At 41.9% G+C, this 15,907-nt stretch overlaps 1 protein-coding gene across 1 annotated transcript in view; it reads left to right on the top strand.

The window, feature by feature from the left end:
- The window catches only part of si:dkey-122a22.2 (uncharacterized), a 180,855-nt gene that overhangs the window by 39,639 nt on the left and 125,309 nt on the right, over positions 1-15,907 (top strand). The window contains exon 5 of the mRNA XM_059971016.1: positions 953-1,053. Within this exon, the coding sequence (XP_059826999.1) occupies positions 953-1,053 (101 nt within the window). The remainder of the gene's footprint in view (positions 1-952; positions 1,054-15,907) is intronic.

Below are 15,907 nucleotides of genomic sequence, written 5' to 3'. Positions count from 1 at the left end.
ATTAATCCCAGAAAGGCTTTGACAATTGGCATGTGACAAGCCACATATAAGCTGCCATGGCATCAAATATTTGTGAATGTAACTGTTCAAAATAGCTCTAGAAATAGTAAAAATATAAAAGTATATATTAACAATTATCATTAAACACAAAATACCTGAAGTTTTAATGATTAAGTTTATTCAAAGTTATCAAAGTAAATCTGAATTTTTTACAGAGTGATGGAACATACTTGGAAGGGTGGTGGTTAAGGCAAATTCATTAGGGACATTTAGATAGGCACATAGATAATAGAAGAATGGAGGGCTATGTGGGAGGGAAGGGTTAGATTAAGTTAAAAGGTCAGCATAACATCGTGGGTCATATGCCATAATGTTCTAAATCAAATTTAACAGTTGACATGCCATTCTCCAAAAACACTTTTTCCCAATGATTTCAACAGGGTTACTGAACGTGCTGAGTCAATCTGCTGCAGGCTCAAAGTGAGGAGCCATGGAGGTCTGCACCATCTTGATGGACATTGCTAAGATGTCTGCAGATGTGCATGTGCCTGGGTGTATGGGGTGTAATTTGTAGTGATGGCAGCGCTTTGTTTAATGCTTCTGCTCTGCTGGATGCTTGTGTGGAAAGCCTAAGCTGATGTTTTGGGGAATAATTAATTAGCTGATACTCGATCAAGCATTTTGTTTTTATTAACAATATTAAATTTATGCAAAGATATCAAGAGATGTACTTAAGGTCTCATTTTTACAGTTTCTGTACATCTGGGTTGTGAGTTCATCTACTTAATGTTACTATGGCCCAGTTACAATCTTAATACCACTGATGTTAAATGAAAGGATTTTTATTTACCAGGCATATCTCATACAGAAGAAATGGTACTCGGGAGATAAAATAAGATCATTAGATACATTACCTTTTTAGAAATGCCTATTACTTTCTCTTACCCTACAGGCTTGTATATATGATAGAGCTGGGCTTGGCTTCAGTAAGAAAACATTCCAGTCTGAAGAAATTAGACAGGATAAACCATGGACTCAGTCAACAACTGGAAGGTATTCATTGTGGAAATTATACTTTGATCTGGTAATCTTTAGATCAACATAAGAAGTATCTGAACCCATGTAATTTCTTTTTAGTATACTTTATAGTTTGTCTCAGTTGTCCCTCAAGACTCATTAGCACTGTTTCCTAGCCAATTATCTTTTTGTTTTACCTAACTTGCCTCTTATCATTGTTCGACTGTAAAATCTGATCTACAATGTTATTTTCTAGGAGTTTTCTGAAAAGTTCAGAAAGGAGCGTAATTTATTCAGAATTAGAATACTTTCTAAACTCCTGTTTGTAATACGTTCTGGAGTAACATTCAGCCCATTGTGTTTCCATAGCAGTCAGGTCATCAACCACATAGCCAGCCCGATGCTGACTGGCCTCTTCACTGATACCAGGTTCAGACACTGCGAGGGCAGGCAGCAGTCTCATTTTCTTTTGATTGATTGATTGAATCTTCATGTTTATCATCTAAGGCTGTCCTATGTTGAGTTCAAAGCTGACTGGCAACTAGCGATGCTGCTGGTGCCAAACTGCATCAGTCTCTGCTATTCCCTTGGGCTCATCAGATGTGTGGAGAGGGGGAGCTTGCTGCATGGGCAACAGCTTGTTCTACATATTTGTACTGCCCTGGCTTGCATACCTAGACAGCTAGGGGGCACTATCTGTGGTCGAACCTGACCAGTGGGGGCCTCTCTCATGTTTATCATAAGAGATTCTGAATAGGCTGCTAAATATGTAATGGGTCTGCTTCATTCAACGTAAATGTACTTCTAAAATTTGTGTGGAACTATATATGTAATTTTGACATCTGAAGTAACTATGAACTTTACAGTGTTTTGAATAATTGCTGTTCAACCACTTTCATATGTCATTATTACCCTAAACAATGGATTACTCATTTGTGTGTGACTCATGAAAGTACAAGATCGGTGCATTATTGAAACAGTACCTCACAATTTCCATATGATTATAACCATACTAAATTCATTCAAATTTAAGAATCATCATCTTTTCTCGGATGATTCCGTTCCAAGTATATGACCAGCAAAGTACAGAAAGCAAATTATACCATTTTAGATACAGTGAGTACAAGCAAACAATCAAAGTGACTGGCTGATACTCAATTCCATTCATCAGTAGTCCATAAATAGGAATGAAATGGTTGTAAGGAATAAATATATGAAAGTTTCGAATGTTCATTTATTATCGAAGTACACAACTCTGAAATTATTCTTCTTCAGACAGCCACGAAACCAAGAAAGAAAAAAAACAGCAGTACGACGATCAACCCCCAAATCCCTCCTCCCCACACAAAAAAATGAACAAAAGCAGAACAGGCACATCAACCCCCAAATCTCCCTCCCCTGCGTACAAAGAAAAGCAAGTAAGACTGGGCAAAAAACAATATAAAAAAAACTATAATTCAAGAAAAGAAATGTCTATAGTCCATTCCAAAATGCAGAAAAGCTGAATAACATTCTCTGGACAAAGCGGCAGGCCTTTCCCTCTCTGATAGCAGAGTGACCTCACCAGCGATCAAAACGCAGTCTCCCCTTTCCCCTAGCAGAGTGATATCACTAGCAATCAAAAGGCAGTCTTCCTTCTCCGATAGCAGAGTGATCTCACTAGAGATCAAAAGGTAATCTCCCCTCTCTGATAGCAGAGTGAACTCACCAGTGATGAAAAGGTAATCTCTCTTTTCTGATAGCAGAGTGAACTCACCAGTGATCAAAAGGCAGTCTCCCCTCTCCGGCAGCAGAGTGATCCCACCACCGATCAAAAGGCAGTCTCCCCTCTCCGGCAGCAGAGTGATCACACCAGTGATCAAAAGGCAGTCTCCCCTCTCCGGCAGCAGAGTGATCCCACCACCGATCAAAAGGCAGTCTCCCCTCTCCGATAGCAGAGCGATCTCACTAGAGATCAAAAGGTAATCTCCCCTTTCTGATAACAGAGTGAACTCACCAGTGATCAAAAGGCAGTCTTCCTTCTCCGATAGCAGAGCGATCTCACTAGAGATCAAAAGGTAATCTCCCCTTTCTGATAACAGAGTGAACTCACCAGTGATCAAAAGGCAGTCTTCCTTCTCCGATAGCAGAGCGATCTCACTAGAGATCAAAAGGCAGTCTCCCCTCTCTGATAGCAGAGTGAACTCACCAGTGATCAAAAGGTAATCTCTCCTTTCTGATAGCAGAGTGAACTCACCAGCAATCAAAAGGCAGTCTCCCCTCTCCGGCAGCAGAGTGATCACACCAGTGATCAAAAGGCAGTCTCCCCTTTCTGATAGCAGAGTGAACTCACCAGTGATCAAAAAGTAGTCTCCCCTTTCTGATAGCAGAGTGAACTCACCAGTGATCAAAAGGCAGTCTTCCTTCTCCGATAGCAGAGCGATCTCACTAGAGATCAAAAGGCAGTCTCCCCTTTCTGATAGCTGAGTGAACTCACCAGCAATCAAAAGGCAGTCTCCCCTCTCCGGCAGCAGAGTGATCACACCAGTGATCAAAAGGCAGTCTCCCCTCTCCGGCAGCAGAGCGATCCCACCAGTGATCAAAAGGCAGGTGGCCGGTGTTCACCTTCTGCATTTGCCTCGATGTTTCAATCTCCCTCATGGCTTTAATTGCTGAACAACAGAAGCTTTATTCTGTGAAATAGAATCAAACTTTGGCTCGCGCCCCACAGTCTTGCCACAAGATTCGCACAGACTGCCTCTGCCTCCTGGAATCCTCTTGGAGACTGCTGAGCGCTGAAACACCCAAATGATCTCCAAACTGTAAATCAGCAATTCCAGAATCACAATCAAGATAAAAAAACAAATGTAAAAGTCATAAAAGAAGTGAAACATTTGGTTTCATAATCAATCCAGAAGATGTCAACTGAAGGAGCATTATACAGAGGCGCCATTTTGATCAGAAATAGTTCTTTTGTTTTCCGATGGTATACTCGTAGACAAAGATTTCCACAGAGATTTCGGGGCTCATGATTCTTAGTCTCCACTTGATTGTTGCTATTGACAGGAAACCTGATCGTCGCTGTTGTTGGGGGAGCTCCGAATTCTGACTCATGAAATCACCCTGGGTCTCTCCTAGGCACCGATCAATTGTGATTCATTGGGATAGGTGTGATGCACCATCAATAACTCACACTGAGACGTAAGGCGAGATATCGGCTTTTATTGACTGGAAGAAGGAACCAGGAGTGAGTGTCTATCATACAGTGTCTTGGAGACTGAGGCCGAGCGTCAGGCCGCAGATCTCCTTTATACAGGGGCCTGTGGGAGGAGCCACAGGAGCAGTCAGCAGGGGCGTGTCCCGACAGGCACATAGTTCACCACAAGGTGAAGTCCTAAGAACCAAGCAAAAGGCTTTTCAACAAATAGGGATTCAATCCACAAGCATTTAGAGTCAGGCAGGGACAGATAAACTCTTTGGTCTTTTGTTCTCATGCCACTAGTCAGTGCCTGAAGCCAAAAAGGATCCAACCACAATTAGCAAGCATTTAACAATCCTTGTGTTTAACTGGTACATGCTGCGAGCTCACAAAAAGTTAAAGTGTCACTTGGAATTGTTAGGACTTTCATCTTTACAAAATCTAATGTACAACATAGAATCCTGATTGTGTTCTACCAACAACCAGAACTAATGGTATCTTCTTGTGCTGGTGAAGAATTTGTTGTGACAGTGGATTGCATATGTTTCTGATTGTCTTTCAGAACAAATAGTGTGTGTTCTGCATAACAGAGATGTCGATAACTGGAGACCATAGATTTAAGGTATGAAGTTTAGAGGGGACCAGTGGAATCTTTTTTCACTCAGAGGATGGTGGAGTCTGCAGTGGATTGCTAAGTGGAAGTTTATACTTTTGTAACATTTAAAAAGTGTCTGTTTAGACAAGCACTTGAATTGCTATGACATTGAATGGAACAGACCAAGTGCTTAGATATAGAATTAGATGATAAATTGATGGTCAGCAAGGACATAATAAACAGAGAGGAAGCTGCTGACATGATGAAGGAAGCCCTGAACACCACCAGAGACGGAGGACTTTCATTGCTGCCCTAAATGCTAGCCGTGTAATGGGCAGAAGAGTGGACATAGGAGGGTGAAAGGCATGTTTCTGGAGTGAATCACTGAGGAGCCAAGAATAATATTAAAGAATATGGGCTCAAAAGTAGAAGTGTCTTTATTGTAAGTGGAGCGGTGTACAAGATTGTGTGCAAAAAAAAAATCATGGTCAGGTTTAATATCACCAGTATTCGTTATGATATTTGTTGTCTTAGCAACGGCAGCATATTGTAATACATAATAATAGAAAGAAAAAATGAGAATTACAGTAAGTGTGCATATGTATGGATGTGTATAATGTAACGCTCAGCTATATCAACTCGTACATATCTAGGGGAGACCCTGTCCCCCACCCAACTTTGTCTGACGGTTGCGTCAGTTGCTGTGCAACGCCACCTGATACGGCCTCAAACATCAGCCAGCACACAATGTACATTTTACAAATTACACTTTATAAATCTTACTTGGACCATGAAATTAATAAAGATACAATACAAAAAGGAATGAATGGAATCAAAAAAAGGCACCAGACTTATCAAAGTTCAGTTTCTTCGTGCACACGCAGTTGGAGCTCAGGACCTTCCTTCTTCCCCTGCGATCCACTCCGACCCCACGACTCGTAGCTCAGGACCACCCAAAGTGATTGACCAGAGCACTCCCAGGACGTCTGTCTTCCTCTCAATCTCCCCTCCAACTCCCCAAAAGCCTGCCCAACACTAGCTTACAGACCCACTAGAAAGAATAACATCTATCCTAATTGGTTAAGAAACGAATACAATTCTAATTATCAGTAATTATAACCCAAACAAGCTGCGAGAGAAAGCACTCTCTCACCAGTTAAAATAACAAAGAAGCATCTTTACTTTTAACATAACAAGGAAGCCATTTTGATTAACATACACAGTAACATAAAAAAGAAACCCCTTAAAATTATATGAAATAGTTAAAAGAAAAGTAGTGAGTTAGTGTTGTCAGTCAGTCCTGATGAAGGGTCTTGGCCCGAAACGTTGACAGCGCTTCTCCCTATAGATGCTGCCTGGCCTGCTGTGTTCCACCAGCATTTTGAGTGTGTTGCATGAGTTAGTGTTCATGGGTTCAATGTCCATTCAGAAATTGGATAGGAGAGGGAAGAAGCTGTTCCTGAATTATTGATTCAGGCTTCTGTACAGGCTTCCTGATGGTAGCATGGAGAACAAAGCATGACCTGGGTGATGGGGGTCCTTGCTTCTTGAAGATGTTCTGGATACTACGGAGGCTAGAGTCCATGATGGAGCTGACTAAGTTTACAACTCTCTGCAGTTTACTTTGATCCTGTGCAGCAGCCCCCCTTCCCCTATATCATGCAGTGATGCAGCCAGTTAGAATGCTCTCCATGGTACATTTGTAGAAATTTGCGGGTGTCTTTGGTGACATACCAAATCTTCTCAAACTCCTAATGAAATATTGCTGTTGTCATGCCTTCTTCGTAGTAATGCTACTTTGAGTACATATAACAAAGAAACTAAAGAAAATCTGTGGCCTAAACTGGCATGTGTGACAAGGGCTTTAAATTGTGGGGCACTGGCACGATTATTAGAGTATAGGGAGCTGCTCTCTTGTGACACAATTCATTTGAACCAGACCAGAACAGTGTCCAGATGAATGCAATAATAGAAAGCCCTTTCTGTGTAAATAGAGATGGGAAGGAGAAGGAAATTTGGGAGATTTTAGTTAATGTAGATAAACTAGTAATCTAAGAAATTATTCATAGCAGAATTGCAGATTTTTAACTTTCAAAAATATAGTTTTTTAAATAATAATTAAAAACATGAAATGCATTTGGTGCATTTCAACATTTGATGGATTTCAGTGAGATCCCCCCACCTTGTTTTTATAAATTCCCATGAGTAAAGGCACAGAGCCGTTAATCACTCCTCATTTGGGTGATCTCATTGAAACCTATTGAATGTTGAAAGGCCTAGTGGATGTGGAGAGGATATTTCCTGTAGTAAGGGAGTCTAGGGCCAGAAGGCACAGCCTCAGAATAAAGGGACATCCATTTAGAACAGAGAGGAGGAAGTTCTTTAGCCAGAGAGTGGTCAATATGTGAAATTTGTTCCCACAGGCGGCTGTGGAGGCAAGGGCTTTGGGTGTATTTAAGATGGAGATTGATAGATCCTTGATTAGTCAGGCATGAGAAGTTGTAGGAAACAGGCAGGGGATTGGCATTGAGATGAAAATGGACCAGATATAATGAAATGGCAGAGCAGACTTAATGGGCCAAATGGCCTCATTCTGCTCCTATGTGTTATGGTTTTCTGTTCTTTCTCTCCTTTCATTGTAGCATAAAATCAAATCATTATCGTACAATGCCCCAGTGCCACTCACGTTTCCTCCTTAAACAATATACCAACTATGTGTTTGAATGACTGTAAAACTGGACCTACCCACTCAATGCCCAGAGGCGGCAAATCCTTGCACTGTAGTCCTTTCCCACAAAGACTCTGTAGTGGCTTCACCAAACCTGAATGTATCCCTCGGCATACAGCCTGCACCTTGTGCAGTGTGCCAGTTGGCAGCAAAGGCACAGAATAATGAGGGAAAATTAGAGGCAGATGGTGTCACAATATCCCTGGTAACAGGATTTTCAGATGAGAAGGAGGGGATAAAAATGAAGCGGTGATGGTCTTGTAAGGAAACTATTGCAACTATGAAGTATAATGTGCTAGAAAGATCTCTGGGTTAAATAAGGAAACAAAAAGTTAGGTTGAGTTTCCTCTCTGAACTGTAGTATTCCTGTACTTAAAATAAGTGGCCACTGAGTATATGTTTGTTGTCCTCAGCTGCTGTAGCCCATCTCCTTCAAGGTTGAATGTGCAGTCAGAGATGGTCTTCTATACATCCCTGTTGTAACGTGTCATTATTTAAGTTACTGTCACCTTCCTGTCAGCTTGAACCAGCCTGGACATTCTCCTTTGAGCTCTCTCATTAACGTGGCATTTTTGCTCACAGAACTACTGCTCACTAGATGTTTTCTTTTCACACCTTTCCCTGTAAATTCTAGAGACTGTTGTGCGTGAAAATCCCAGGATGTCAGTTTCTAAGATACTCGTGTCACCCTATCTGGCACCGTCCAAGTCACTTAGACCAATTTCTTCCCAATTCTGATGTTTGGTCTGAACAACAAATGAACCTCCTTACCATGTATGCATATTTTAATATATTGAGTAGTTGCCACATGATTGGCTAATTAGATAATTGCATTAACAGGCAAGTGTTTAGTTGGAGCTTATTGAGTGGACTCCAGGGGTATGTATGATCTTTTTGAACAATACAGTATGTTCCCAGAGGCTTTGTAGAAATGATAAACAACAAAACAACAGTACCAGAGTGAGAATCTGAGTTGTTATTTTAGTGGAAGATGGACCACAGCAAAAGGGCACTGAATTCTTGTAAATGAAGTTTGTTCAAAATATGACAAGAAACCACTGGCAAAATAACATAGTGCAACATGTATGCTGCAATTAATGTAAAAATAGCAAGTTGATAGACATTCCTTCTGCTCTGCCAGTGGTCTTGTGAATAAGGCAGCTCAGTATCAGTTCCTCATGTACTTGAAGAAGTGGGTAGGTATATTTACATACTACTTGCCAATTGAACTCGCTGCAGAAAGTTTGGGGTGGTACTCTTTTTGTGACAGAAGTTCATGTTAACCTCTTGTTAATGCTCACAAACGGAAGAAGTGTTTTTGTTTTGCTGAGCCTGTAAGGAAACAATCTTAAGGTTGTGTAAGGTGTACATACTTGGAACTTTGAAACTGCTGTAAGTACAGATTCTCCCTGGATTACAAATGCCCAATTTATAGGTGCCTGTACACTCGAATAAGTGCATAGGAGACTGCTGGAAGCAACTACAGCTAAGTGGAAAGAGATCATGTACAGGTGCCTTCTCTAATAGCTCACTCCCTCCCTCCCTCATCACTCTCTCACCTCCTTCCCCCACCCATCCTGAGCAGCAGCATTTAGGATCTGCATTGATCTTCACAGAGCTGCTATTGCTGAGCAGATTCAATCTTTCACTCTCTGAGTCAGTGAGACTGGCTCATAGCCTCTCTTCTCACCCTGCTCACTCACTTTTCACAGCTGTGATCCTCTCTCACACACTGTTTCTGATCTTGTCCTATTTTCGAACAGTTTGGGCTGTGAACAGTTCTCAGGAATAGAAGCCTGTCATAACCTGGGGCTGGTAATATGTGTGACCCTGATTTAGGGCCATTTGAATGGAAATTGTCCATTATCAAGCTTGTATATCATTGTACAAAAATTTAACATATTGGATAAAATTTGTTTTCTTGGAATATATGTGGGAAAACAAAAGTATCGAAAATAAGCACAAAATGCTTTTTTTTCAACTCTCATTTCTTGATGCATGTGCTGCTGATGCGATTTCGTGTGACAGAAAATTGTAATACAGAGTTTTCAAGGAATGCAAAGTCCATCCCCTCTGTGCCCAGTCACGGGGAGGTCAACTGTAATCAGTCTCCAGCTGGAGGTTTTATAATTACCTTTCCAGAATATAAAACATGGAGTAGTACAGAACAGGAACAGGCCCTTTGGTCCATAATGATGTGTCGATGTAAATAAACTAGGAATTAGCTGCCCAACTAAAATAATCCCTTCTCCCTACACAACTCATAGAGAAGTTCAGCACTGAAACAGGCCCTTGGCTGAGCCATTTAATCTGCCTTCCCCCATCAACCTGTCCCGGGACCATATCCTTACCATCCATGTACCTATCCAAACTTCTATTAAATGTTGAAATCAAGCTCGCATGCATTACTTGTGCTGGCAGCTTGTTCCACACTCTCACACCCCTCTGAATGAAGAAGTTTCCCCTCATGTTCTGCTTATACTTTGCACCTTTCCCCTTAACCTGTGACCCCTAGTTATAGTACCACCCAAGGAGAAAGCCTGCTTGCATTTACCCTACTATTACCCCAGATAATTTTGTATACTATGTAAACTTATTTATTTTCTGAAAATCCATGGAATATAGAACAGTACAACACTGAATAGGCCATTTGGACCATGATGTTGTGCTGATTTTGATATCAATTTATAGTATACTCCTGTGGACCAGCCATATCCCTCCATTCCTTTCATATTCATGTGTCTATCTAAAAGCCTCTTAAACTCCACCAATCTACCTCCTTCCACTGTTATCCCTGGTAACCCATTCCAGGCACCTAAAACCCTCTGCTTAAAAAATAACCCTAATGTCGCCTTTAAACTCCTCCTCTCTAACCTTAACGGCATGTCCTCTGGTGCTTGGCATTTCTACCCTGGGGAAATGATTCTGACTGTCTACCCTGTCAATACCACTCAAAATGAAAAAAAAACTACCAGGGCTCCCCTGAGCCTCTGATGCTTTTGGGAGAACAACCCAAACTAACCAGCCTCTTCCTATTGCACATACCCTCTCATCCAGGAAGCTGCCCCGCCAACATCGAATGCACCCTCTCCACAGTCTTCACATCTCTAATGCAGTATAATTGGCTGTGATGCTTCATTGAGCTCTTCACCTTTTATGCAGACGTCATAAGGGAGAATAAAATTACAATATCTGGTGACCCTGTGATCTCTGTCATAGTGGCCAACATCAGAGTTTCCTTCACGAGAGTGAATCCTTGCAAGGTGTCAGGCCCTGATGATGTACCTTTCAGGGTGGTACTCCCAACCAGCTGGCTGGAGTGTACAAGGGTAGAGTCAACTCTCACTGCTGCAGTCAGAGGTTCCCTCCTGCTTCAAAATGACATCATCCACCACTTCTTGTTGCTGAAGAAGAGCGGGGATGAGCTGCCTTAATGACTATTGCCTGGTAGCACTCATATCTACTGTCAATTGTGTGTGGCTAAAATTAACACTGACTGAGCAAGGACCTGGATTCGCTGTAATTTGCCTGCTGCCACAATAGGTTTACAGTGGTAACAATCTCACTGGCTCTCCTGGGCTTTTTACCACCTGAACAACAGCAATATCTATGGCAGGCTGCAGTTTATCAATTACAACTTGGCGTTCAACACCATTATCCCCTCAGGACTAATCAACAAGCTTCAAAACCTGAGCCTTTGTACCTGCCTCTGCAATTGGATTCTTGACTTCTCCATCAGGAACCACTGGCAGTACGGATCGGTATTAACGTCATCTTGTCACTGACAATCAATACAGCTGCACATCAGAGAAGCATGCTTAGCCCGCAGCTGTAGTCCTTCTACACTTGTGACTGGGTGGCTAGGCACAGCTGAAATATCATCTGTACATTTACTGATGACACCACTGTTGGCAGAATCTCAGATGGCAACAAGGAAATGTGCATGATTGGAGTAGATTGGCTCATCGAGTGGTGACACCACAGCAACGTTGCACTCACCATCAGCAAGACCATCAAACTGATTGTGGATTTCAGGAAGGAAAAATTGGGTGAACCCACACCAATTCTTATTCAGGGGTCAGGGGTGGAAAGGGTGAGCAGTTTCAAGTTACTGAGCATCAAAGGATTTATTTTGGGGCCACTGTATTGATGTAGTCATGAAGAAGACATGCCAGCAGTGGGAGTTTGAGGAGATGTAGTAAAAGATGCTAGCAAATTTCTACAACTGTACCTTGGAGAGCATTCTGAGTGGTTGCATCACCAACTGGTATAGAGGGGCTACTGCACAGGACAGCAAGGCTTCTGAGTGTTGTAGACTCAGTCAGCTCCATCATGGGCACAAATCTCGTCATCGGGAGGTCTTTTAAGGACCTTGACCATTCGGCATATGGCCTTTTCTCACTGCAACCAACAGAGAGGAGGTACAGGAGCCGCAAGTTCTTTGTGCTGTCCAATGGAGCATGATGTCCAGTGATACAGCTGTCTGTCTATGCCTCTCAGAAATCTTACAAACTTCTATTAGCTCTCTTCTCACCAGAGAAAGTAACCCAAGTTTCTCCAACTTCTGCTTATAGCAGATGCTCTATAATCCAGGCAACATCCGGGCAAATCTCTTCTGCACCCTCTCAAAAACTTTTACGTCCTTCCAATAATTGCCTGGGCAGAACTGAATGCAATACTCCAGGTGCAACCTAACTAGAGTTTCATAAAACTGCATCACTTCCTGACTCTGGAACTCAATGGCTCAACTAATACAGGCAAGCAAGCTGTATACACAGTTTACCACCCTTTCAACCTGTGCAAACACTTACAGGGAGTAATGGACTTGGATCCAAGTTCCTAAACACAAAGTACACTGCAGATGCTGTGGTTAAATCAACACGTACGAACAAGCTGGATGAACTCAGTAGGTCAGGCAGCATCCGTTGAAACGAACAGTCAACGTTTTGGGCTGACACCCTTCGTCAGGACTGAAGAAGGAGGGGGCAGGGGCCCTATTAAGAAGGTGGGGGGGAGGGTGGAAGGTGCCAGGTGAAAAACCAATCAGAGGAAAGATCAAGGGGTGGGGGGGGGGGAGCAGGGAGGGGATAGGCAGGAGAGGTGAATAAGGAATGTGAGAGGAAAGCACTATGGGTAGTAGAAGGCAGCAGAATCATGAGAGAGGTGATAGGCAGCTGGAAGAGGATGGGGAAGGGAGAGAGGGAATTACCATAAGTTGGAGAATTTGATATTCATATCAAGGGGCTGGAGACTACCCGGATGGTATATGAGGTGTTGCTCCTCCAACCTAAGTTTGGCCTCATCATGGCAGTAGAGGAGGCCATGTATGGACATATCCAAATGGGAATGTGAAGCAGAGTTGAAGTGGGTGGCAAGTCCTGATGAAGGGTCTCGGCTCGAAACAGTGACTGCTCGTTTCAACAGATGCTGCCCAACCTGCTGACCCAAGTTCCTGCTGTGCATCAGCACTGTTAATGGTAATTGTGTCCTATTCTTTTACATTTGATCTTCCAAAGTGCAGCACGCACACTTGGTCACATTAAATACCATCCACTGTTTCCTTACCCATGTCTACACCTGTTCTATCTTGTTCTATCCTTTGGCAGTCTTGTATACTATCCACAATGCCACCAATGTCTGTACTGTCTACAAATTTACCAACCCACTCATTCATATTTTCATCTTGTCACTCATATCTAACAGAAATAGGAGAGGCTGCAGTTCGGATCCTTGTGGAACACCACTAGTCATAGACCTCCAGCTGGAAAATGTCCCATTCCCATCCAAAATTATCCTCTGTCTTCTATGGCCAAAGCAGTTTTGAATCCAAACCGCCAAGTCACTGTTCATCCCGTGGAATTTAATCATCTGGGTGAGCCTACAATGGGGGACCTGTTCAAACACATTACTAAAAATCATATAGACAATATCCACAGCACTACCTTCAGTGAATACTGTGCTGTATTTAATATTTCAGTAATGTTTTAGCAATATTATAAATATGTTGTTTGATTATGCATTCTTTGTTGTTTACATAATTCATAATGGGTTATATGTACGAAGTATGTGAACAGCAAATGTCATTGCCATCTCGTCATAAGGGTATAGTGGATGCAGTTACAAAACGTAACAGTTGCAAAGAGTAAGTTTTAAAACAAATCTGAGACAACTTCCTACCTGTTGAAGCGCGGAAGTATCTTTGAGCATGTTTTTCTTCTTTGGGAGAAGGGGACGAAGATCGTCAAATTAAAAAAAAGGCACAAAATTGACGAAATTCATGGGTTCATGAATAGTGAGTACTGGGGTGTAATAATAGGAAATAACAAAATTAGTAGAAATTTCTGGCTGCATCGGAAAGATAGCCATTTCTGATTCCACAAAAGATAACTGGGTGAGGTTTACTGAGCGAATTGAGTAGAATTTTTAAGCAGATGGAATAGCTCATGAGAAACAAGTGCCAGTTTTGCTGAGTGGAATTGGTGGAAGAGCATACGGTTTGCTTAAGAAGTTTGACTGCTCTACCCAAACCAACTGAAAGGAGTTTTGCTGATATTGTTAAAGTAATGCAAGAACATTGAGAACCAAAACCACTGTTGATTGCAGAACACTTTAGGTTCCATAAGTGGATTCAAAAGGAAGGGAAGCTCATTTCAGCTTATCTGACTGAATTAAAGAGATTGTCCAAACATTGTCATTTAAGTGATGGGCTTAATAATGCACTGAGAGATCGTTTAGTTTGTGGAGTCTTACAAGAAAGCATTCAAAAATGGTTTCTTACTGAAGTGCAACTCACATTTAAAAGAACAGTTGAAATCACTTTATCAATGGAAACAGCAGCCAGAGACACAATTGAGTTGCAGTCAGGAGTGAAAGTGAGTGTGAACAAAATTCCAATGTCTAAACAGAAACCTACCTCACCAAACAAAATGTGTTACCATTGTGGCAGGGCCTCACATATACCAGAACAATGCAGGTTTAAAGGTGAAACTGGCAGAAAATGTAACGAGGTAGGACACATACCAAGAGCGTGTCAGGCAGACAAAAAGAAATGGACTGCAGAGGGAAGAGTCAAGTTGCAGTTTTAAAAAGAGCACTAATGTGCACGCTGTTGATGAAAAATCTGATAATGATGAGAATGACAGGGTTGGGTAGCGTTGAGAGTTACAGTGTGAAAATTAACAGGTAAGCAATAGGGCTTTTGGCAGAAGTGAACAGCAAATTAATTAAAATGGAATTGGACATAGGCTCAGCTGTTTCAGTCATTCCACAAAATGAGTTTAAATGGCCTTTCAGAGATATTGAACTGAAGCCTGCAGATATCCAACTATGAACTTATACTGTAGAGAAAATAACTCCTGCGGGAATGACATTGTAACACTGAAATACAATAATCAACCAGACACATTAGGCTTGTATGTTGTAAAAACAGGAGGACCAGCATTGTGGGACCGTTTGTTGCTGAGAGAACTACAACTTGATTGGAAATCCATCCACCTGCATGTTACATCCCCTGCAGTGGAGTCAACTTAAGAAAGGTTCTGGATGATGACGTTCAAAAATGGCATCGGAAGACTCAAAATATATCAAAAGTAAAATAGTGTTAGATGAAAATGCCACACCCAGGTCTTACAAAGTCCATCCAGTTCCTTATACCATGCGTGATAAAGTAGCCAGTGAGGTAGATCACATGGAGGCAGAAGGAATTCCTTCCAAGGTTTAGTGGAGTCTGTGGGCAACACCAGTGGTCTCAGTAATGAAGAAGAGTGCATCTGTCACAATCTGTGGTGATTTTAAGGTCACCATCAACCCAGTACTGAATGTAGACCAATACCCTCTTCCCAGAATGGAGGATATCTTTGCAAACCTTTCTGGAAGAGAACACTTTAACAAAGTGAACTTAACTGAGGCCTACCTACAGATGGAGATGGAAGAAGAGTCTGAAGTGTTTCTCACCATAAGCACTCACAAAGGGCTTTCTCACAATAATAGGCTTACTTTTGGAGTAGCATCTGCATCTGCACTCTGGCAAAAAGCAATGGCCCAGATGGTGCAAGGCTGTTCAGGCATTAAGCGTTACCTGGATGATATCATTGTTACCAGTAAGGATTGCAAGGAAAATCTCCAAAATCTCAAGACAGTGTTTAAAAAAAAATGAGAAGATTACATCCCCTGCAGTGCATGATTCAATAAGTGTGAATTCTTTAAATTAAGCATTACTTACTGTGGTCACACCATTGATGCTGAAGGATTACACAAGTGTGCTGAGAAAATTCAAGCAGGTGTGAATGCTTCAAGACCAAAGGAAGTGTTGCAGTTGTGGTCCTTGTTTAATTAATATAACAGGCTCCTGCCAAACCTGGCCGCTGTGCTCTATCCCTTGAACTCATTA

This window comes from Hypanus sabinus, chromosome 1, assembly GCF_030144855.1.
Source record: "Hypanus sabinus isolate sHypSab1 chromosome 1, sHypSab1.hap1, whole genome shotgun sequence".
In the NCBI taxonomy this organism is placed as follows: Eukaryota; Metazoa; Chordata; class Chondrichthyes; order Myliobatiformes; family Dasyatidae; genus Hypanus; species Hypanus sabinus.
Note: the sequence above shows the minus strand (reverse complement) of the source record. Positions and strands in the feature narration are given on the sequence as shown.